This window comes from Camarhynchus parvulus, chromosome 13 (genome assembly GCF_901933205.1).
Source record: "Camarhynchus parvulus chromosome 13, STF_HiC, whole genome shotgun sequence".
Classification (NCBI taxonomy): Eukaryota; Metazoa; Chordata; class Aves; order Passeriformes; family Thraupidae; genus Camarhynchus; species Camarhynchus parvulus.
In genome coordinates this window covers 17,180,673-17,203,896 of record NC_044583.1, presented here as the reverse complement: position 1 = coordinate 17,203,896, position 23,224 = coordinate 17,180,673, and the positions used below count along the sequence as shown (strand labels likewise).

Here is a 23,224-nt window from a genome sequence, read left to right as displayed (position 1 = left end):
AAGGGCTGTTCCCCTGGAAGTTGTTCAGCGCCAGGGAGCTGGGGCCCGGCACTGGCTCTGCAGGGGCTCTGTGGGACTGTCAGCACAGCACGAAAACAGCCCTGTGCTTCCTCAGCCAAATGTTCCCAGCCCTCCCAGGAGCATCTAAATTGGCCCAGCTCACAAAGCCAACTGTCTACAGACTTCATCTTTATGTTAGATCTGTTCCCACCATGTGCCAAAAGCAAGCACAGGGGAAAGCTTAAAAATAAACCATGACAGCTCTGAGAAGGATGAATCTGGGCAGAGCAAGGAATGACAATTCCAGCATTCTCCCGATCAGCTGATGTTCTGCACTGAACAGAAAGGATTTACTGGCTGCAGGGCAGGGTTTGGAGCCCTGCCAGCAGGCACACGCCTGTCCCACGCCCATGAGGGATCCTGCTGGGGCCAGAGCAGGAACCCACAACCAAAGATGAGTCTGGTCAATACCAGCCCTGGCAGCATCCCAGAGCATCCTGCTCCAGCCTCAGCTGCTGCTCCTGCTGTTCCTGCCTTACCTGAAGCAATTGTTGGGGGGTTGTAATTACTTTCCAAGCTTAAAACAAAATCCCAATCCTTTCCCAAGACAGAAGCATTCTTGCCCTGCCATCCTTAAGACAACGTTGTATTTTGTAGTGCACCTCAGCCTGAAGAAGTGCCAAGGTACAAATTTGCATTTGCAGAGCTGCTGCTTCATGGTTGTGTCCTTAAATTCAAGCCTGGAGTGATTCAAGTGAGTTTCCCCCGCTAGGACAAGATTTTCTTCCCTTTAATGCTCCAGGATAAAGTGTGAAAGTTGTTCCCCAGTTGGATCAGTGTTACCCATTCCCTGCTTGTGAGGGCAGCAACTACAGCAGAGAGGGGCAGCATCAATCAGAAAGGATCCAGGCAGCCCCTGAGCCTCTCCTGCAGGACTGTGAGGGAGAGGGAGAAAGGGAAAAGCTCCCTGAGCATCAAGAGCTTTCCAGCCACATGTGCATAAAAATCCCTTCCCGTTCCACGTGACCGAGGAAGAGGCACAGATCCATTACACAATAATAAAAATATGCCTTTGGCAACGTGGAGCCAAAGAGGAGCTGCTGCAGGGAGCTCAGACTACGCACGAGAAGGAGTAAAACAGGAATAAAAAGGACCAAAGTCAATCCTGCACAGCCCTCCCAGGACCTGCTGTGGCAGGACCGGGCTGTGGATCTGCAGCAAAACATCTGCCTGAAGCCCTGGGGGCTGCCAGCGCCTGTCAGGATCTCACTGAGGAGATCAGGCTGGTGAGTAGATCCACTTTTCCTTCCTCTGCCTCTCCCTCCTCTTAACCTTAACTTTGAAAACTTCCCAAATAAGGTCTAAGTCACTGAGCACTCGGGTTTCCAAAGCCTGCACAGGAATCCATAAAGGCAACAGTTGCCAGTTAAAGAAATAACACCATGAGGGAAACATTCCTCAGCTTTTGCTGGGAGCTCCCACTTCCTTCAGCCTGTCCTGCACTGGGCAGCTGCCGAGAGGGTTTGAGCTCGGGTTAGGAAGGGTTTGGCACAGGAATTCCTGGTGTTTGTGCTCCAGGCTAGGGAAGGTTTGGCACAGGAATTCTTGGTGCCTGCAGCCAAGGACAGAAGGTGCATCCTCTGCTTTCCCTCCTTTGCTTTGTGCAGCAGCAGGGAACATGTCAAACTCCTGTGGGTGTAAGTGCTTGCCTGGCTCCTATCAGTTAAATCTACCCATTTCCGGTGTTCTGTCACTGCTGTCACACCTGATTTCACCGAAATCAGCCTCACACCCAAGGGCTCCTTTTGCTTCCGCCCCAGGGACGCTGCAGGGCAACCTCCAGAGCTGAGAACTGGGCTCATGGGGATAATGATTATCTTGAAGATTAATTAAAACACCTTGAGATACACTAGGAAATTGTGAAGCAGAAAGATGGATGTTTTATTTGAGAAAGTCTCGAATACTGAAAGGAAATAGAGAAGAAAGTTGCGGTGTTCACTCACTGCTGGGTCCCCTCATCCTGCTCCTGCCTCCCTCCAAGCAGCAATTCCCTCAGTTTCCTATTCCCACCACCACATGGCACAGGGTGGCTTCACTGGCCCGAAAATCATCATCACTGCACGTGCCACCAAACCCTGCATCTGGAAACCCTCGGGGATTTTCCTCTGGGATTTCAGCCCAGCTGCCCTGGAAGCAGCAGAAAGTACAGCTGATTCTGACTCTTCCAGGCAGGATCTTTTCTTACAGAAACACTTCTTTAATGCACAACAGGCATTGGTCACGGCCCAAAGGTCTCTAACCCTGGTGACAAAGCCATTGGTTAAAATGCCATTGGAAAATCAGCCCTGCTGCTGCACAGCCTCCTGTGCTGGGCTGGCTGCCCACGCCACGGAGAGGGGAGATGCTGATCTGCTTCCAGTTTGCTTTTTGGAGCTCATCGGACCTTCTACATCGAGGAACAATTTTCCTTTTAAGGTGGAACAGCATGAGGTTTGTTCTCTTTCAAAAAGATTTCTTGAAGAAGTTATTTATAGATGTTCTTGTGGATGTGGTGGTGCTTTGCATCCCACACACATTGCTGGGATATGGGATGAAGTGTTCTTGTGGAGCTGTTAATTAGCACCAGCTCTGGAGCTGTGCCAGAGCACAGCCCCAACGTGGATTCTCCCCACTTATCCAAGTACTGGTCCCACAGACCTCCTGACCTCTGGGAATTTTGTTTACCACTTTTTATCCCATCAGATCAATGAGCTGGTTTGTCTCAAGATATCAGAAGTGATTATGGTAAGAAACTGTCACAGGAGGAGCTGCTGTCCCACCCTCTGCTCCTTCTCACACCTTCCTTCTCCACATGAGGCATTCCCAGCTTTTCTCCAGGTTATGCTCCTCAATGACATTTTTCCCTGCCACAGCTTGTGAGTCACATCTACCTCCAGACACCTCTCACTGTTCTGCCTCTTTGGAGGGATTCCTGGGAAGCAGGGATGCAGCTTGCCTTGTGATCTCCCACTCCACAGGCATTTGTTTGCCTTCCCATGAACTCAGAAGCCTTCATTCAACTTTCCACATGAACACTGGGTGGTGTTTTCCATCTCGTAAGTCCATTAAACAAACCAGCAGCAAATCAGAGCTGAAGAACCAAAGGGCTTAAGAAGCCAAATCCAGCTCTGGATCTGGTTTGCATTTCCCTCTCTTCTGCATGTTCTTAATTATAATATCACAGATCTGGGGGCTCCCACTGAGCATAAATATGTAGGATCAGCTGGCTGGATTTGGAGCATCTAAATATGCATTTCCACCCCTCAGGAGCTGAGAGCAGCATAAGAGCTAAGGCCAGCATGGAATTTAGCCAGTGCTTTAAGCATCTTATTTCCAGTGCAGCGTTTGCACGTAACAGTACTGGGGAGCTGCTAAAGCTGAGCTGCAGTGGGGAAGGGGATGAGGCTCAGCTCATCTGACAGGCAGAAGGCACTAAGGCCTGGCCCAAAGCCTGCCCAGCCTCTCTTCTGAGTCCTGCCCTCATCACATGATGGGCTTTGTGCTTTGAAGAAACCCCAGTGACCCAACCACGGCCAGGTCATGCTGGGGATGTTCACACCAAGCCCCTTCTCCTTCTTCCACTCCCCTGCTCCCAAGCAGCTGCTTTCTGCCCCCTTCTGCCATTGCTGCTGGTGTTTTGGGGGAAAAGAGGCTCAGGGAGCAAAACGAAATGAGGGATGGCCACAGCCACAGAATTGGAGAGGAGTAAGTTTGATAAAAATATTGGTCTGACCTAGAAAACTCCGTGAGCCAAGTCCTTGGAATCGCATCACACCAAAGCAAACAGCTCCCCCACCCTGCCAGGACAAGGCAAATAATCTCCCATTTTCCTGCAAGTTTCTACACCACCCATGCCATCGGTGCCCTCAGGCTGCTCCCTGATCCCGTCTGCTCCCCACAGGCTGTGCCATGATCTCCGCTGTGCTGCTCCTCTGGACCGTGCCCTGCGTGGCAAACCACATCCTGGGGGGCTTTGCCAAGCGGGAGCTGCAGGAGGGTGCCCAGCTGGCCTGCAGCCTGCCCGGGCCCCCCGGGCCCCCCGGGCCCCCGGGCGTGCCCGGCACTCCCGGCACCGTGGGCAGGATGGGCTTCCCGGGCAAGGACGGCAGGGACGGCCAGGACGGGGACAAGGGCGAGCACGGCGATGAAGGTAAGAGAGAGGCGCTCAACGTGACAATGGAAGGGTGCAAGCTGTGGGGCAACAGCCCCTTCACAACTCCACCTCATGGGAAACTCCGCCAGGAATTCCCACTGTCCGCGCTCCGAACGATCCCGCTTGTCCGAGGGGCTCCAGACTCTCACCATGTCCTCACAGCTGCAGTTTGTGTTGGATTCATTTGGTGGCACGGTGAGGTTGGCCCTGCGCTGCTCAGGGCTCTCTAGAGCAGCCAAGGGGCTGGTCTCGGGTTCCTGCTCCCAGGAAAACCAGAGCCACGAGAGAAAAGGCAGCATCGGCTGCCCTGAGCGCTGTAACGGGACAGGCGCTGGCCATGCCGGACCTAGAGCAGAGCAAACAGAGCCGAGGCGGGGCTGTGCCGGAGTCAGAGGCAGCAGGAGCTGCGCACAGCGGAGATTTCCCTCTGCCACACTAGAGAGCACTCCTGCCTCAGCAACGCCAGCGAGCCCAGCCTGCGGCTGCCTCCCTCCTCCCTCCCCAAACCGGCAATCTGGAGAGCAGATTTCCAGCCACAGCCGCGTTTCGATCTGCTCTTGCTAACAGCAGGTCAAGAGGCACTGCATAAATCCTCACGGTTTTGCTCAAATCAGATACCACCGAGCCAGAATCACTGCCAGCCCAACTCCCTTCCCATCTCAAGGCAGCCCCTGCCCCCCGTGTTTGCTGGTTCATCCCCCAGCTGGGCTGGGCTGGGCTTTTTGCAACATCTAGATTTACTTTTACCTTGTTTTTATAGTCTCATGCTAAGTGTAAAAAAAAAAAAAAAAAAAACTAAGAAAAAGGAAAGACGTGAGATCAAAAGTATTCACCTGCTCAAACTGAGGCTCTGAAAGCTTCACAAACCTGCCTCACTCTATAAAACCCAAACATTTAAAGCTTGTTCTATAATTCCTTCTTTTTCTCAAGTGAGCTAGATAATGGAATCAGCCTTTTGGTCCTTAAAAAGGACAGAATTCCACTGTTACCACACCAGCTCCCTGCCTACCCTGGCTGGTCAGTCCAGACAGATGTCCAGCCCCGGTGGGATTTCACTGGGATTCTCACACCAGCAATGGCTTCCTCCTAAATGAAATCTCTGCTGCAATGCTCTAACCCCTTTCCACCCACTGTATCAGCTCTTTCCCTCAAGAGTGATAAGAAAACCTGATAAGATCATTTGTCTTCCAGGTCCCCAGGGCAGAACAGGAAACCCTGGCAAGCCAGGCCCGAAGGGGAAAGCAGGAGCCATTGGCAAGGCAGGGCCCCGCGGGCCCAAGGGTTTAAAGGGCAGTCCCGGGAAAAACGGGGCCCCGGGGAAGAAAGGGCCCAAAGGGAGCCAGGGCGAGGCCGGGCTGCCCGGGCCCTGCAGCTGCGGGGCCAGCAGGGCCAGGTCTGCCTTCTCGGTGGCCGTGTCCACCAGCTACCCCAGGGAGAGGCTGCCCATCAAGTTCGACAGGATCCTGATGAACGAGGGAGGACACTACAATGCTTCCAGTGGCAAGTTCATCTGCAGCATCCCAGGGATTTACTACTTCACCTACGACATCACTTTGGCCAACAAGCACCTGGCCATTGGCCTGGTGCACAACGGGCAGTACCGGATCAAGACTTTCGATGCCAACACCGGGAACCACGACGTGGCCTCTGGATCCACCATCCTGGCACTGAAGCAGGAGGATGAGGTGTGGCTGCAAATCTTTTACTCAGAGCAAAATGGGCTCTTTTATGATCCCTACTGGACTGACAGCTTATTTACTGGATTCTTGATTTATCCTGACCAAGATTATCTCAATGAAGTGTAGGAGGAGAAACTATGGGGAAAAAATAGGAAATGGGCCTCAGTCCAACCAAGTGGGGCCTTACGTGGGACATGCCTGGGATTATCAGATGATTCCCCATTTGCCTATGGGATTATCAGCTGATTGTACCCTGTATGGGCTATTGAGACTTTTCCTTGATGCCGTCAAACCCACAGGGTACCAGGCTTTCAGCAGCCTCATGAATGTCTCCATCCCAAAGCCATCCATTATGTATTCCATGATTATTCATTCCAACATGCCATGGACATGTAACTCAAATACTGGTGCAGAATGCTTTGGTTATTGCATTGTTATAATAAAGCATGGAAACCAACAGTCATTCCCTAAAGCTGAGCTGGGAAGAGCCACTGATGCTGGAGATTGTGTCACTGGGCTTCCTCCCCCGCACCCCAGCACAGTCCTTGTTAATGGAATTGGGCTTTGCCAGCCAAAAAGAGTCAGGAATTTGCCAGCTGGAGCTGTAAAAGTCCCTCCCAGCCCCATCAAGGCAGCTCTAACAGCAAAGGCATCTGGTCTGCACAGGAAGTGATTAAAAGGTCTTGTTTTTAAGGCTCAGGGCTCCTCTCAGGGCACAAAGTGGTGCTCTGAGCACCACTGGTGTCCCTCAGAGCAGAGAATCAGAGTCACAGAAGGGTTTGGTTGGGAAGGACCTTAAATCTCATCTGGTTCCACCCCTGTCAGATACTTAAGAATGGAGTCAGCATTAACATGATGTTTGTAAAACCAAGAAAGAGACGAAGACAGAACTTTATTTTATTTATTTTATTTATTTTATTGTTGGCTTTCAGTGCACTGGAAGAGACTGGCCTTGCTGCCTTAGGCAATCTTTTTGCTGGTCCTTTTGTAGACTACACCAGAAGAAGTAGAAATCTGGAACAAAGAACAACCCAAAACTTTGGTTGAACAGTGTAATCAGAGCCCCAGAGTCCCAGGGGAACAGCCCTGGGGATGGGGCGATGGCTCAGAGCCTGTCCTTCACTTAAGATTTTTTCCTAAATTTCGAATTTTGGGGATTCTCTTTGTTTTTATGAACTACCCTGGATCTTTGAGCACTCACCTCCACCAGCTTCCCCCCACAGATCTCTGAAGTGTGGCGGTAGTTGGGGAAATCAGCTACAAGTTTCCCATCTTCCATTTTGACAGTTGCCTGTGAGAGAGAAAGGGCTCATGTTGCTGGGGTTGGAATTTCTGTTGCCAGATTCTGCAAATACCTGCACACCTGGTGCTAGAAGTTTATGAGACAGAGATTGTGTGCTGTACAGGGCTGAAATCCCTGGGCTTTAGTTCTTGAATGTTCTCAGGTTAAACAGACACTTGTTCATCTCCCAGTTCCTGCAGGTTCCAGATCTGCACATCACTCATTAACAGCTCTGAAAACAGTCCTGGCAGGCAGCCCAGGAATCAGTGATGATGGACTCAGGGAGCCCCAGGGTGGTCTGGGTTGGAAAGGGCCTTAGAGCCCCTCATGTCCCACCCCCTGCTATGGGCAGGGACACCTTCACTAGGCCTGACACAGGTTTGCTTTTCACCCTAAATCCAAATCCACCTGTGGCTGGGGAGCTGAGGAGCTCCATGAACTTACCTTGAACTTCCTCCCTCCCATGGTCTCCATGTCTGCCTCCTTGCCCACGGTGAAGGTGTTGGTGGTGGTGCGGCCTCCCGGGAAGTGCTGTGTCCATGTGAAGTCATTCCCATTCTGCACCACCTCTGTCACAATCTTGCAGTTCCTTCCCATTTCGGCCTTGTCACTGGGGAGACCTTAAACAACAAAAACACAGAGTTTGTCAAATCGAAGCTGAATTTGAACTGAAGGATGGTAGTGGTGTGTTTGTTCTCAGAGCATCTGATTTGTTGTTCATTTCTTATTTTAAATTTTTTTACAATATCAAAGCTCGGAGTTGAAATTACTGATGCAAAGAAGGATATTGGTACATTAATACGTTTGCTAAAACAAATCTTGCATTCTTTTCCTTAAGAAACAATACACAGGAAAAATGTACAAAGTACATAAAATATTCCCTTCTCCTTAACCTATGCATGCAGTGCTTGGAGTTTCATCTGTGGGACCTTGGGCCTTTGCTATTTAGCTGCACATACCTATTTGTATATTTGCTCTTGCTCTTTAACTAGAGGCACATGGAATCTTTGGACAGTTTGGGTTGGGAGGGAACTTAAAGATCATCCACCCCCCTTCCAGGGGCAAGGACACCTTCCACTGTCCCACGTTGCTCCAAGCCCCACCCAGTCTGGCCTTGGACACTGCCAGGGATCCAGGGGCAGCCAGAGCTTCTCTGGGCATCCTGTGCCAGGGCCTCACACCCTCACCAGGAAGAATTTCTTCCTAATATCCCATCTAAACCTACACTCTGCAAATTTGAATCCATTCCCCCTTGTCCTGTCACTCCATTCCTTGTACAGTCTCTAGCCATCCTTCCTGTAGCCCCTTCAGGCACTGGGAGGCCACAGCTGGGTCACCCTGAAGTTTCTCCTCTCCAGGCTGAACAATCTCAGCTCTCCCAGCCTTTCCCCAGTATTCTATCCAATCTATGCCCCACGCCTGACCCCAGCCAGACTCACCAATCTCTGCACAAACCCCAGCCAGACTCACCAATCCTCTGCACAAACCCCAGCCAGACTCACCAATCCTCTGCACAAACCCCAGCCAGACTCACCAATCTCTGCACAAACCCCAGCCAGACTCACCAATCGCCTGCACAAACCCCAGCCAGACTCACCAATCTGCTGCACAAAGGCATCGTAGTTCTCGTCGCCCTCGAACTCGTATTTGCCTGAGAATGCCATGGTTGCCTTGCGATGAGCCTGGGGAGCAGAACAGCAGCTGGATGGAGCTGGATGGAGCAGCTGGGCTGAGCCCTGGCTTTATAGAGCAGCCCCAGCTCTCAGCCCACCTGGCCCACACCCCTTGGAAGTGAAGCTTTATGGCCCCTGAGTCACAGCAATGCCATCGACCTGTGCGACAATCAAGGTCATCAGGCAATTGTGCATCCTTGCCAATAACCTGGAGATCAGCAGGAGTCAAGGCCAAAGGCTCAGCTTTCCTTTAGTGCAGATTGAAACAAAATATGCATTTTTACTTTAAAGATTTCACTGGTTTTGGATTCAGGATGGAATAAAAGTAAAATATAAATGGACCATGCAGCGGTTCTCAGCTCTGCAGAGAAAGACCTGGGGAAACTTGTGTCACCACCAGGGTTTCCTTTGCACTTTTGGTTTAAAAGTGGCTGCAAAGTGACTCTGACTATCCTGAAAACGTATTTGATGCTTAGTTTGTTAATTAAAACTCCTTCAGCTTAATCCCAAGGTTGTTGAACCCAACGAAAGGAAACTTCCCATCTGGACCCCAGTGCTGAGGCCCCGGCTGTAAGAGCAGAGCAGCACTGGCACAGGGAGCAGGGCAGGGGTGGCACAGCCATGGGAGCCCCAGTCCCCCCTGCTCTGCTCCAGAGGGACCTGCCCAGCCTTGGCAAGGAGGTCCATGAACTCAAGCCATAAACTCTCCTGCTCACATAAAACTTGCAGGGGACAATTCCACTGGCAGAGTAATGCCACAGGGACCTTGGGACAGAGACTAAACTGGATAAGGAAAGCAGCCCAGTCCTGTGTAAAAGGAAGGAGATAATCAGATTATATGAACGGTACTTGAGCTTTTATGCTCCCTGTCCATAAAGATCAGATTATATTGATACCATGATTATATTGATACCATATTATATTGTTCCATGATGAGATACAAAAATGCTGACAGCTCCATATAGACCTGGACAGGAGATTCCATAATGCCATGATTTGATCCTGCTGCTTACAAGGAGCAGCTATGCAGAAAAGCTCATTGCTGTACTTGAATGTACCAGGATGATGTAAATTGCAAGTGTGTGGTATTTGGAGGAGTAAGTTGTCAGAGAAGTAAAACTCTCGTGGAAGCTCATCCCCAAAGGAAAAGGTCATCCAAAGTGAGCAGTGAGTTCCCTGTGCCTCCAAGTCAGCTGCCTCTGATATGCAAAACAGCCGAGTCTTCAAATGCTGCTGGGAACAGAGGGCGCTTTAAGGAGCCAAATCAAAGCCTTGGATATCTTTACTTTGAGAATTTGCTTGCACAAAATAATAACACAGCGTTTTTGCATTCCTTTTGTCTGTGGAGTCCCCTTGCCCTTGGGTGGCTCCCAGCAGCCTCCCAGGTTTATGAAGCTTTCAGAAGAGCTGCAGAAGGCCAGGGAGATTCACTCGGAGACAAAACGAGAATAAGGGAGGTAATTCCAGCAGTGACTGAGCCAGGCAGTGCCGGGCTTTGAAGTGCTTTTAGAGCTGGATTGCAACCGAACTGGGAGTGCGGATTGAAGATATCAGAGGGAGCTCTGCAGTGCCCACGGAGCTGCAGTTAATGACTCCCTCGAATGCAGCTGCCTGGGGAAACCTGTGGAGCCCCAGATCCGGCAGCCCTCCTTAGGAAATGCTAATGATTATTAATTCCTCTGGCACTCAGAGTAATCATTGCTAATGAATTCAGGATGAGCTCATTTGGCCTTAATGTGCTGGGTAATTCCAGGGGAGCCCTGTTACACTCGGCCTCGTTAAGTGCCCGTTTAGTCTGGTCCGAGGTGTTGCCGCTCTCCAGCCCTAAAGAGCTGAGAATTCATCACCAGAGTGGGGCTGAAATATTGCACAGCTAGGGCAGAGCTCAAAGATGCACAGAAATGCACCTGCCCAGCTCCACAGGTGACACAGCCCAGAGCCTGTCCCTGCTCCAGAGGGGACGTGGGCCTGCCTGACAAAACCAGGAAAAACTGCAGCTCACAGACATGCAGAGACAGGAACACCTGCAGGGCAGGAAGGCACAGATCTCCCAAAAATCCCGTAGTTCTGGGGACTCCCTAAAAGAAAATCCAATTATTTTGTGTGACAACACTCCATCAGGAGAGCCTTCAGTGTGTCTGGACCTCCAGAAAAGAAATTTCCAGAAAAACAAGACAACCAAAGGATTCATCCAGGCTGGCAGAGCCCCTGTAGGAAGGGCTTGGATCCCTCTGGTGTTCCTGATCTCCAGGTGGAGCCTCAGGGGCACTGCTGGGGTCTGGGCTGGGAATTATAGAGATAGAAAACTAAACCTGGGGAAAATGTACCTGGTACCACAACTTCTTGGGAATTCAATTCCCTCCTTTCTCCAGGATTCTTCCCTTTAATGAGTTATCCTCTAGTAAATGTTACCAGTGGTTAAATTCACTGATACCCAGTTAAATGGGATGGACAGCAGAAATGGGAAGCTACCTTGATTTTTAACATCTACAACAGAAGACTTGAATTTTGTTAAGCCAGTTTGGATTTGTGTACCTGAAGAGGCACAGGAAGACTAATTTTGGCTGCTCTCAATTTGGCTCCCACAAAACTGCTCAGATTCCTTTGAAGTATCATCCTTGGATTAAGAGCCACTCTGGAATATTTTGAACTCCAATGGTTTTAGACTAATATAGACAATAGTTCAAAGGTTGCTAAAAAGGAAGATATAATTCAGCTTTATCTGCAGAGTCTGCTGGTCAAAAATCAGAGTTAAAGCTCCTCTCTCTATGGATTTCTTACATAGAAATATACAAAGTTCTAATAAGGTGAATAACTGACAGCCCTGAAGACAGGAGTCATTGCAACTCTTCTGGACTTTTCTGAGCAAACCCCAAAGCCACCCACCCCCTTTATCTGCACAGCTCATGGGCTGGGTTGTAAAGGAATTATTACTTGATAATATCTGTGTCCTTAGGTATTATTACTTGATAATATCTGTGTGCTTGTCCTTGCTGACACATCAGATAACACAGCTCCAAATGGAGATTATCCTCCCGGGAATCTAATTGGGATTTCCTCCCAGGCTGTGGCTTCCCACCCAGAGAAATCCTGCTGTTCCAGAGCATTCCCTCAGCTCTGCTTCCCCAAGCTCTGTCAAAGGGAACATTCAATTCAAACACTGCCCTTTTCTTTCTCTGAGGCCACATCTGGTTTGCAGTTGACCTTTTGGTGTTCCCAAGTCCCCTCCTCTCTGTGTCACCCTCTGAAGCCTTTCCTGCTCTCCCTTCCCCTGCAGCTCACCTGGGAGAGGGCTCAGGTGGAGCAGCACCTGCCTGCACCTGGGGAGAAACCACCCCAGAACCAACCAAAGAGGGATTTGATCTGAAATAATCAAAGGCACACAGGAGAAACCAATATTTGAGTGAATTTTTCTTATGCCAGTGCAGTTTTTAGTAAGTGCCCCACTGAAAATGTTGATCCAAGACAAGTGTGCAGAGACAGAAAGAGTCTGAGAAGCAGAGAAGGATTTCTTTCCTTGAAATACAAGAAAAGCCAGTTTTCTTTGCACAGAAAGCCTCTTCTGGGCCTCAGCTCTGCTTTGATGTGTGTGATCCACAGCAACATCTCACTGCATACTTTCAGTTCTTTGAAATTGTTTATATTGCCTTGGATACATTTATCAGGAGAAGAAAATATACTTCTGTGGCAGAGAAAATACACACATCTCACATGCTAGTCCTTCCCCACCTCCACACCAAGCAGATCTTTGCATCTCCTTGTTCCAGGAGCTGCTTTTATTACATCTGGTGTCCCTCTTCTACAGTTTGATTTATTCCTGAGTTGCTCAGCACTAAGCTGGCTCTTATTAATCAAACAACATTGATGGAAAAGTGGGAAAATGAGGCTGGGTTGGTAACAGCTGTGATTTTCTCAAACCCTGGAATAAGCCACATTTCTCTTAAAGATTCCTTCCAGAACTGGAAGAAAAATCTGGAAAACACTTCAAAATCTGAACTTTTGTTTAAGAGTTTCTTTACTCCACAGTACCAAACAACAGCTGTTTCCCTCCTAAACAATGGGAAAGCATCAGGGGCCAGAAAGTCCCTAAAAAGTGCCAGATTGGTTCAGTTGATCAGAGCAGGGTGCTGAGAACACCAGGTTTGTGGGTTCAGTCCCTGTATGGGCTTAAGAGTTGGACTTGATGATCCTTGTGGGTCCCTTTCTCAGAGCATTCTGTGATCTGGAAATTGGTTTGTTTCTTAAAACTTGATTTTTAACCTAAACCTGCCTTTTCCAGTGGCTCAGACTGGTAACACGCACAGGTCACTCTCAGGGTGCTCAAAAGCTCAGTGACTGAGGAGGAGCCAGCTTTCCAAAATTCTGTTTCCTCGGGCACAAAACGCTCTTGCAAAATCTGCTTTCAAAAAGAATTTAAACCCAGGAGTAAAGCAGGATCTTGGCTGTCCCTGTGGCTCCCCTGGTGGTTCCAGGAGCAGCAGGATTTGTCTGGCAGCCAGGTGAGCTCACCTGTGCTGGGCCACAGCACCATCCAGTGCCAGCTCCCTGCTGCTGAGCCCTGCCCTGGGAATTCCAGGCCAAGCTGCAGCTCTGTCCTAAAAGGCAGGACAGGTAAAGAAACCAAAATACCTCAGCTCTCCCTGCATCAGAACTGGGGGTTTTGCCACATTTACAAAATTCAGGGTCTCAGGATCACAGACTGGGTTGGAAGGACCCTGAAAATCCTCCATTTCCACCCCCCTGATGCAAAGTTTTGGGGCATAATATGGATTTTGAAGCTGAAGGGAATCTGTTGTGTTTTAATCTGCACTCCTACAGAGCTTTTCTCCCTGTGATCTGTACTCAGGGCCTGTTTATATCTGGGGTTTTTTTTTGATTTTTATCTGCACTGTTGCCACCCAGCAATGTTTGCAAGCCAGGGCTCACTAAGAAACCTTGCAGGTTATTGGTACTCCCTGCTGTTCTGTGCTGGCACAAGGCTGAGCCAGGGCCAAAGCCAGGATCTGTTTTCCCTCCCCAAAGCTGGGGAGCAGCTCAGGGAAGGTGTCTGGGCTGGGTGTCCCTGCAAGAAGGAGGTGCAGTGGTGTTATCCCTGCAGTGGTGTTAGACCTGGAGTGATGCTCACAGGGGTGGGAGCTGCAGGGAGAGGCTGCCCATCCCTCCCTGCTCCTGAGGCAGGGGTGCCCAGCCAGGATGGATCCATGGGTCAGCCCAGGGAGCAGCTCCAGCCCTCCCCAGCAGAGCACACGGGGCTGCAGCTCTGCCCGTGCTGGGAGTGGGAATCCCAGGGAATGCTGCAATCCTTCAGTGCTGATTTAGGGGCTTGTCTGAGAAAAAATTCCTCCTCCTGCAACAATGGCTTTGTTCTGAGAGGTTTGGTTTTGTCTGGTCAGTGCCTGCTCTTTTAAGTCATTGTGACCTACATACAGAGAGGATCCAAATAAAAAATTAAAGAGAAAGAGCTCTCTGTGACACTGCCTGGCTGAGCCAGCCCTGCAGTTCTGTGGCCTCTGGATTACTTTTTCACACAGGGCCAAATATGAGTTTTCTATATTTTTTTTTATGGTTGAGTTCTTTTCTTCATTATCATATGAATGTTTAAATATCCCTCCTCAAGGATAAATGTAGAGTTTACCCACTGAGGGTGAAGGGATGGACACACCCTTGCTGGTGCTGTTATCCTGATAATATAAATAAAAACCCAGCCCGGAGCTGTGCCTCTGAATAGAGCCCAGGACTGAGCACAGGGGGATGTTCTGGGAGCTCACAGCTCTGTCACCCTGAGCCCCAGGTCCCTGTGCACAGCTCACCACAGCAGCTGGGTTAAAATCATTTTCCCCAGGACACTTTGATGAGGTCTGGATGGCACAAGGAATCACTCTGGAGATGTGGAACCCAAGGCCTGCTCTAAATCCCATTTAAATCAGGATTAGTGGCACCATGACTCCTGCTGACTGCCCCTTAAGCTGGGTGACATCAGTCTGGGATCAGCTCAAATCCCAGGGGCTGCAAACTTGCTGCAAACTGATTTCATAGCCCAGGGGTCTGTTCCACCTGGAGTAACCCAAGCTCTGAGCTGGAGGAGAGCTGTGCTGCTGCTCCAGCCCTGCAATCCCTGCCTCAGCTGGAGAAACAAGAACAGCCCCGGGGCTGAGGTGCCGTGCAGGGTGCTGTGCCCTGTCCCTGTCCCTGCAGGGCAGGGCTGGTGCTCCTGCAGCAGGGTCTGCACAAGGAGGGGCAGCTCCCCCAGCCTGGCACTCTCTGCTCCCAGAGAACAACTGGCATTTCAGCCCAGCCGAGGGAAGCAGCTGGCTGGGGGTGAGGGAGGAAGCAAATCAGAGTTTATGGGATCAAATAGGCCCCCATCACTCCTTGTGCTTGGGGCTGCAGGGCCAGCTCGCATCCACCTCTGCTGCTGATTGTTTTTTTGACAGGAATTGCTCCCCAAACAGTCATGTTCAGTGATTATTTGTCTCCTTCCCTCTTCCCCTGATTACAGCCAGACTGGGACATCCCTGATCCGCATAGAAATGAATATTTGAAAAGGCAGGGCTGTCCTCCAAGGGCCCTGAGCACCATTAGGCCTCTAGATTTACTGCCCCACCAGAGGCCAGGGGGGTAATGAGGCAGCAGCAATGGGCCACGAATCAGGAGAGAGCAGCTCAAAGAAAGGGATTTGCCTTGGCACATTCCTGGCTGTAAATTAAAATTATCACTGAGGTCCTGCCTTTATCAGAGGATTTTTCACCTGGTTTTGTAGCCCCACCCCCAGAGCTCTGCACTGTAGCAGCTCCTCTGGGCTCTGCAATGTGTTTTGCCTGTGCTGATGGACAGGAAGCACCAGCATCCAAACCCCAAGCACACTTAAACAGAACTTTTGCTGTGTCACTGTGGAGGATGAAGTCCTGCAGGAGAGCTTTTCCCTTGGTGCTGGGCAGTGACTGTTCCTGTGCCCTGCCAGGAGCCCACATTTGCCCAGGACTCTGGGGGAAGCACTGGCATTAATTGCAATCTGTGCACCCAGGCTGCTGCAGCAGGAATGCTCCTGAGTGCCAGGAATTGTGTCCTCCCCGTGGAAAACACATCCACATCTCTCAGTCCTGCAGCCACCAGAGCCAGAAATGCTCCTGAGTGCCAGGAATTGTGTCCTCCCCGTGGAAAACACATCCACAGCTCTCAGTCCTGCAGCCACCAGAGCCCTGCAATCCAGCACCTCCAGCCTGGGCTCCCTCTCTCCCCCTGGACCTGCAAAGATCTGCAGAGCTTTGTATCCCAAAGTGCTGAGCCCTCGGAACTGACTCATGTTTTCCCTCATTTGGGAATGATTCAAGAGCTTCCTCTGGCCTGACCACATCTGACTCACCCTGGGTGACTTCAGAAATTCAAACCAAATTGAGATTGGTGGAGAAAAAGCAAAACTAAAGTCAAATTGTAACTACTGATGTGACAAAGTATTCCTGCCTCCAGTCTGCAGGCAGAAGAGGATTCATCTGCTCTGTCACTGGTCCAAGCCTTCATCCCCCAGCCAATTTGATTTCATTCTGAGGGAAAAATAGCATGAGTATCAGGAATCCCTTTTATATTAAATTTATCCCCTAGAGGAAAACCCTTTGCAATGACAAAAGATTCCCTGTACCACAGAGAAAAAGATTTCCAAACCCCACTCACACACGGCTAGGAACCCACGGTGAACAGGCAGAGAAACTGTTCCACATTTCCCAGATACAATGTCCTAGAGAACAGTGTTTAACTGCAAAGAGCTGTTTTGTTTGAAGAGCTTACACAAGCATTTAAACCTTTCCCATTTCACGCAGGAGACAGTTGCCAAGTCTGCTCTGTGCCTGCAAGCACAGATGAGCACAGAGGATGCTTTGTGAGGACTGATTATATTCTATTTACCAAATTTTAAGCAGCACTGATTTTCACATCTTTCCTTCTTCATCTCAGAGAGGACAAGAGGTTTTCTCCTTCCTCCTCTGCTCCTTCCTGCACTGGGGATGTGTGGCTGCTTTTATGCAGAATCCTGACTGAGACTTCTCCATTCTCATTAGGGATAACTTGATTCGATCCTGGTAATTCTTTTGGGACCCAGACCCTCACCTTGCATTGTGTGATTCACCAAGGGAAGTTCCTACAGAATTGTGTCCCTTGAAGGGTGCAGCATGAAATTCCAGATTTCAGAACATTTTTGCCAAAGCAGAACAAGCAGAGCACCCCAGACATGTCCCAGACTGAGGCACCAGAGGTGGAGAAGGAGCTCTCAGTAAACCCCAGGTGCCAGCAGAGCAATGCCCCGTGCCAGGGGCTCTGCTGTGGATTATCCAGATCTCCAAACACAAGGGATGAACCCTGGGTGAAGGGCAGATTGCTTGCAAACAGTGGCTGTAATTTCCAATCTTTTCCTCAGAACAAATACAATGACATGGGTACAGCTCATTTATTTCCCTTATATTTTTCCATCCCTTTTTATTCCAGAAGTTAGGCTGAGCATAAACAGAGGAAGCCTACAATCTTACAATCTTGCAGCAGAGCAGCCATTACTGGGTGCTTCCCTTTCAGCATCAAGTACCTCTGTTGTGGTTTCACTTCTGTATTTTCTAAACTAGTATGAACTGTGCCTGGAAAATGCATTTTTTAGAGCATTTCTCGATGTTTTGGAAGCCTAACCTTGCCTACACCCAAGAGAAACAACCACACACTTCCAACCAGTTGTTCCAGTGAACAGAAATAGATGTAAGCTGGCAAAGGTGTCTTTTGCCAGCAGAGTTTGTGCTGCTCAGCACGGTGGTTTCAGCAGCAGTGGGGACACAACTGTTAAGAATAAAGTATTATCCAGCTCCAGCAGCACATCCTGGGCACTGCAGCTTGGGCCCTGCTCTGTGATAAGCCCCACATGGAGGATTAGATTAGGGCAGTTAGAGAAATATTGGCTACACCAACACATTTCCTCAGAGGGTGGTGACACAGCTGTTGAAGGCTTGCATTTTTCTTTTCATTATTTGTTGAAGGGTGAGTTGGGAGAGTCTCACTGGGCCAGCTCTGGAAAGAAGGTCAAAGGCAAGATCCAGCCCCTGGTCCCAGGGAATGCAGTGAAAAGCACAAACAATGCTCTGCAAATCATCAAGATGGGTTCTAATTGCATTCATCTTCTGCCTTTGGAGCTGCTCACAGACAAATGTGCAAGAGTCACAGCTGAATGACCCCTGACAGAGATGTTCCCACTCCTGGCATTTGTCACTTTGTGAGCTTGTCTGTGACAGGACCCAGGAAAAGGATTTTTTAGAGTTCCCATTCTGATTGCATCACTCCAGCTCTACACTCCCCCAAACTCTTGGACAAGCAACATTTACTGTCTTTTTGCACAGATCACCACGTGTCCTTATCAAATCTCTCATGTCAATCATCTCTGCTGTGGCTTTGTGGAGCAGCTGCCAATCATCCACCCTGCCACCACAAATCCCGGTGCTCCATTGATTCCAGTATCAGAGCCTGTTTTGTTCTGGAGGTGATGGGATGTTTTTTCCCTGGCCTGAGTTAAAGAGAGTCTCTGAATGAGGCTAACACAATTCCCAACCATTGACAATCCTGGAAAGGCAGCAGAGCAAGCTCTTGGTGTGAAGAATTCTTTCTCTTGATGTGCAAGCCCCTTGTAAATGGTGATGCTCAGAGTCAGAATGTACAAGATTATCTGGGAGGAGAAATTAAAAACTGACCTGGTTTTACCAAAGGAAGTGACTTGCAAAGGACCATGCTGGGATTTGCAGGTGAGCTCTGACAGGAATTCAGGCTGAGCCTGGGCACTCCATAAATTGATCCTACTTGGAATTGGATTAGGAAAGGGTAAGAGAAGATGCCACCAGATATCCATAAAATACAGGGATACATCTCTTGCTTGAAATACACTTGGCACAAGAGGTTCCAAGTCCACAAGAAACCAGAAGATGAGACAATGACAAGAACTAAGGTTTGTAAGACAAGACAAAAAACTGACTGAGGCCAATCTGGGAGATAATTTCCTTACATATTCTCCCTCAACCCCTGTGATATTTTAAAGTAATAACAAACTTGCCATTTTTATTCATCGCCGGGGTCCCTTCATTATTTTTACCCATAATGCAAAAATACACAAAGCAGACAGGGACATGCAGTCCATTTTCTATCAAAACCAGAAAGCTGAAAATACCTGCCTGTGATGACAGCACTTTTTTGCTCCCACCCCTCCCAGGAGAGCTGCAGACCTCAGGAAGAGCTGGGACTTATTTTTTGGGTTGGTTTCTTTGGGTTTTGACTGAAAGACAACCTGCATGCAAAGCTCAGCTTTCAATACTTTTGCTTTTTAAGCACAACTTTAAAAACTTGACTGCATTGTCATTTGTGCCCCACTCCTGCCTTTGAAACAGCTGCAAAAGTACCACAAGAGAGGCAGAGGGACCAGGGGAATGTGGAACCCCCGGCTCTGCAGTGCCTCCATCACAGACTGAGCTCCCAGCAAGATCCAGGTACAACCCCTACGAGTTCTGAGTGACATGGAGATGCAGACAAGGTGTGAGACAAGAGTTGCTTGGTTTTACTCAGGTAAACCATGAAGGCAAGCTGCCTTCAGGAGGGACAGCCTGTTACAGGCCCTTTTGAAATCTCCCTAGGAAATCCCACCACAAATTTGTTCTCTTTGGGGACCACCTGCAGTGCTGGGCTCTGGTCTGCAGCCAGCCCATTTCCAATTGTTGTATGTCACACAATGTCGAGCTGAAAAACACATTTGTCTCAACCAGTCAATTTACTGAAATCCATCCAATTGTTGAAGTCAAACAATTAGCAAGAAAGCTGGATGCCTCAGTAACTCTTCATTTAAGGAGAGAAATGAGTTTGTAATTTATGGAATAACTTGATGCATCTGAAAGACCAATTTTCTGATCCCTGTGTCATTGTCAAGGCTAACATTCAGCACTTACACAGCACTTCATCCTCAAGTTGTTTTTAAACCTTCACTATAATTAAACCACATCACTCTCGTGTGGATGAAATGTTATTGTCATTTTTCACAGCCAGCAGAGCTGAGGCTCCATGTAGGTGCCAAAGAGAAGGACACAGTGACACAGGCAGTTGGCAGCTGCTCCTCCAGCTCGGATGTACAAAGGATCTAAATGATTCCCAGTCAATTCCATTTCCTCAATTGTCCTGTCCCCTTGAGCTCTGTCAGCAACCAACCCTGATGAGAACAGCCTGTGTAGGATTCCCACTCCTCTAATTAAGGTGTTTTACCCTTCCTGCTCTTCCTATTTGAAACAGGATTCATCTCCAGGGACCACAGGTGAGGGAAGCTCCCACCTCACCAGTTGGGCACTCTTGATGTGAACAGGGCTTGGCTGCAGATGTAGAATAACCTCACAAACACCACAAGGAACAAAAAAGTTGCTCTGACATATTTATGGCTAAAGAGACTTCTGTAATTTCTCTTTACTGAGAAATTCCCTATTAATTACCAAGCTGCCTTGCCCACAGCTGAGTTTGGCCTCCCCATCTGTCCTGGCTCCAGTGATGATGTCCATTTTCTCTGAATGGAGAAATCCATGGAGATACAGTGTGGCTGCCAGCAGCACCTGCAGCTGCACAGGCTGCAGAGGAAGGCAGGAGCCAGTCAGAGCAGAGATACGACAGGAAGTACCTTCAGACTCCATTTCCTTACAACTACCAAGTGAGATCTCAGCAGTGAGACAGTGCCAGTCCTTCACCCCAAGGGCTCACAATTACCATCTTTTTAAAGCAATCCCAACTCTGGAAATCTCTTTCAATCAATTCTCCATATGGACATTAGATTAAGCCCCACTCATTGACTTCATCTCTTGTTCACAAGAAATGCAGCACATAATTGACTTTTCAGATTGCAAGGCAGAATTCTGGGGCACAGTGAGGTTTCCCAAATCCTTTAATGCTCATCCCTAAACCCAACAAAATGAGCTCTGTGTTCATAGGGCCAGAAATCAGTTACCAACGTTACAGGAGGGACTGATGATTTTCTCACCCCAAACTAACTTTCTGTAATAATTCACTAACAAATCTCAATCCAGCTTAAATATAATTAACAATTGTTGTAAGAGCATTACTTTCCCAATCTGTTAGAGGAGCAGTGAGTTTGCAGCACACAACCAAGGCCCAGATTTATGTTCAGTTTATTTGCCTCTATCCCTCTGCATTGCTCTCATACAGTGGTTTTCACTGGTTACACTTTTTAGCTTAGAAAGCCTTGAACATTCCCCACCAGCAATCATGCCTTGAAAATGCTGACTGGCGGATTTATTAGCGCTGTGCCAAGCTGTGAACACTAAACCTGACTTGGGGAGGCTTGGTGGCCCTGCCCAGGGTCACAGGAAGCTGCTGTCACTGTGGCAGGCTCAGGAAGCCACCGTGACTGCAGCTGGGATTGAGCAGGGCAGCAGAGCTCTGTGCTCCTGCAGCAGAGCCTGCAAAGGTTGCAGTGAGGCTAAAAACCTCATCCTGGAACGTGGGGAGTCCCAAAGCCTCAGTGGGACTGCTGGAACTGCAGACTGAGAACCTCCTCTCTAAAGTTCCTCCACCCCAGTGCAGGTACCGGGACAGGGATCTGCTGTCCCACCAAGACAAACTGTGCCTGTAAATGCACGCGCTCCTCCAGAGCCCTGTGTGCCACTCTGAGAGGGATCAGCTGCAGCAGGGACAGCACAGGCAGCCTGGACTTCTCCAGCCCCTGGGATTCCAGCAGCACCACGAATTCCAGCCACTGGAAGAGGCTCCCTGTGGAGCCTGCTGACACAGCCTGGCTCCAAGGGAGCTCAGAGGAGCTGCACTCAGGGCTTTGGCTGCACTGGAACCCTGTCCATTGGTGAGGATTGCTCCTTAAAGCTCCTTCATGGCACTGCGCTTCCAGGGAACTGGGTGCCCAGAGTGATGCTCCCACTGTCCAGCACCTAAAAATTCCACACCCCATTAGTTATTACCTGAAGTACTCAAACCTGCTGGGACTGCTCACACCTCCAGAGTGGAGTTTCATGACACAACAAATCAATTTCGCTAACGCTGAGTTTAGAGGTTCCTCGTGTCCCACACAAACAATTCAATTTCTGTGGGTGCTGTGCACAAACTCCAGCTGGATCTGCTTCTTCTCCACATCCCCTCACTCTCCCCACCTAAACTCATCTTCCTCAGCTGCCCAACACATCTTTATGGAGCTCGCCATTCTTCCTGCCTTCATTTCAATTGTTTTATTCAGTCCGATTGTCTCCGTTCCCCTCTGTAATTTATAGTTTCTTCTCTCCATTTCTGTCCTTCCTGCCACTTGCTGAACACATAGAGACTTGTTTTAATTTACAGAGAGTGTGGTAGTGCAATCTGTTTCATTAACTTAATTAGTTTTATTTTGGCAGTTTCTAAAGGTTCTAGGATAGAGAAAAAGACTCCAACTATGCAACAACTCTGCAGACCAGTCTCTGTAAGGCAAATCCTGTCTTAAGGGTATTACAGGTTAGATTTGAAATAAATAGAAATTAAATGGTGATCAAAGATATTTGGGATGGAAAAGTATATAGTGAGGGTTTTTTTTTTTGTTAAATTCACAAGTTCCATCCTGCATCCACGTGCCCATGTTGGTGAGGTTGAATTTTAGAGTTACCTATGGTACGGTATTTCTGCGGAGCATTATTCTGGGCTATAAATGTCCTTATTTACCTCTTTTTAAAAGCACACACAGCACCTTTCAACATTCAAAGGAGCCGTTTATGTTTTATTTGGTCCCTCAGTAGGGTCAAGCACATAATCTGCTGTTACTGCAGTGAAGCAGAGAACAAGCCATACACCCACTCTGTTCCCTATGGAGCACAGGAATTGCTGGGCACTCCAGGGGATCGAAAACACAACAATTTGCATTTGAATGTCTTCCACAAGCAACACCTGCTGAAAAGGTGCGCTCCAGCAGAAGACTTGCAAGAAGAAATCATCCATTTTATGCCCATTCTTTACATTAACCCGAGTTTAACATAACAAAGAGCCTGCTGGGCTGAGCTGTTGGATCGGAGCATCCCATCAGCTCCAGGGCTGAGTAGTTTTAGTCTCTTTCTGTGTTCGCTGGGAATTTCTTGTAGGCTTAGGATTTACGGGCCCGTTCTCTGCTCAGCAACCACAGGGAAGGGAACAGGGACTGAGCGTCCTGAGCACACAGAATGGAAACACCATCACAAAATAAACCCCTCTGCTCTGTGGCCAAGGCCGGGACCCTGCTGGGCTCCCTCGGTGCCTGAAGGTGTCTGGAGTCCGGCTTTAGCAAACTGTGTCTGTGTGTCTGAATGTCCTGAGGGCAGAATCCCGGGTGTGTGTCAATGTCCTGAGGGCAGAATCCCGGGTGTGTGCGAATGCCCTGAGGGCAGAA

The 23,224-nt window shown here is 49.1% G+C and overlaps 2 protein-coding genes across 3 annotated transcripts; one reads left to right on the top strand and one right to left on the bottom strand.

The window, feature by feature from the left end:
* The first annotated feature begins 1,020 nt into the window (after nt 1-1,020).
* On the top strand, nt 1,021-6,817 carry C1QTNF2 (C1q and TNF related 2). 2 transcript variants are annotated; one of them, XM_030957381.1, is made up of 4 exons: nt 1,021-1,286; nt 2,272-2,490; nt 3,941-4,189; nt 5,384-6,817. In XM_030957381.1, the coding sequence occupies exons 3-4, from the start codon at nt 3,949-3,951 to the stop codon at nt 5,995-5,997; spliced, it is 855 nt and encodes a 284-aa protein (XP_030813241.1). In that variant the 5' UTR covers nt 1,021-1,286; nt 2,272-2,490; nt 3,941-3,948; the 3' UTR covers nt 5,998-6,817. The 2 variants fall into 2 exon arrangements, with proteins under 2 accessions (XP_030813241.1, XP_030813240.1); XM_030957380.1 differs by lacking the exon at nt 2,272-2,490 and having other exon boundaries at nt 5,384-6,815.
* A 14-nt stretch (nt 6,818-6,831) lies between these two features.
* On the bottom strand, nt 6,832-8,817 carry FABP6 (fatty acid binding protein 6). Its single transcript, XM_030957382.1, has 4 exons — nt 8,751-8,817; nt 7,598-7,773; nt 7,073-7,162; nt 6,832-6,885 (listed from the first exon to the last, which is right to left on the bottom strand). Exons 1-4 carry the CDS (start codon nt 8,815-8,817, stop codon nt 6,832-6,834), a joined length of 387 nt encoding a protein of 128 aa, XP_030813242.1.
* Between the last annotated feature and the right edge of the window lie 14,407 nt (nt 8,818-23,224).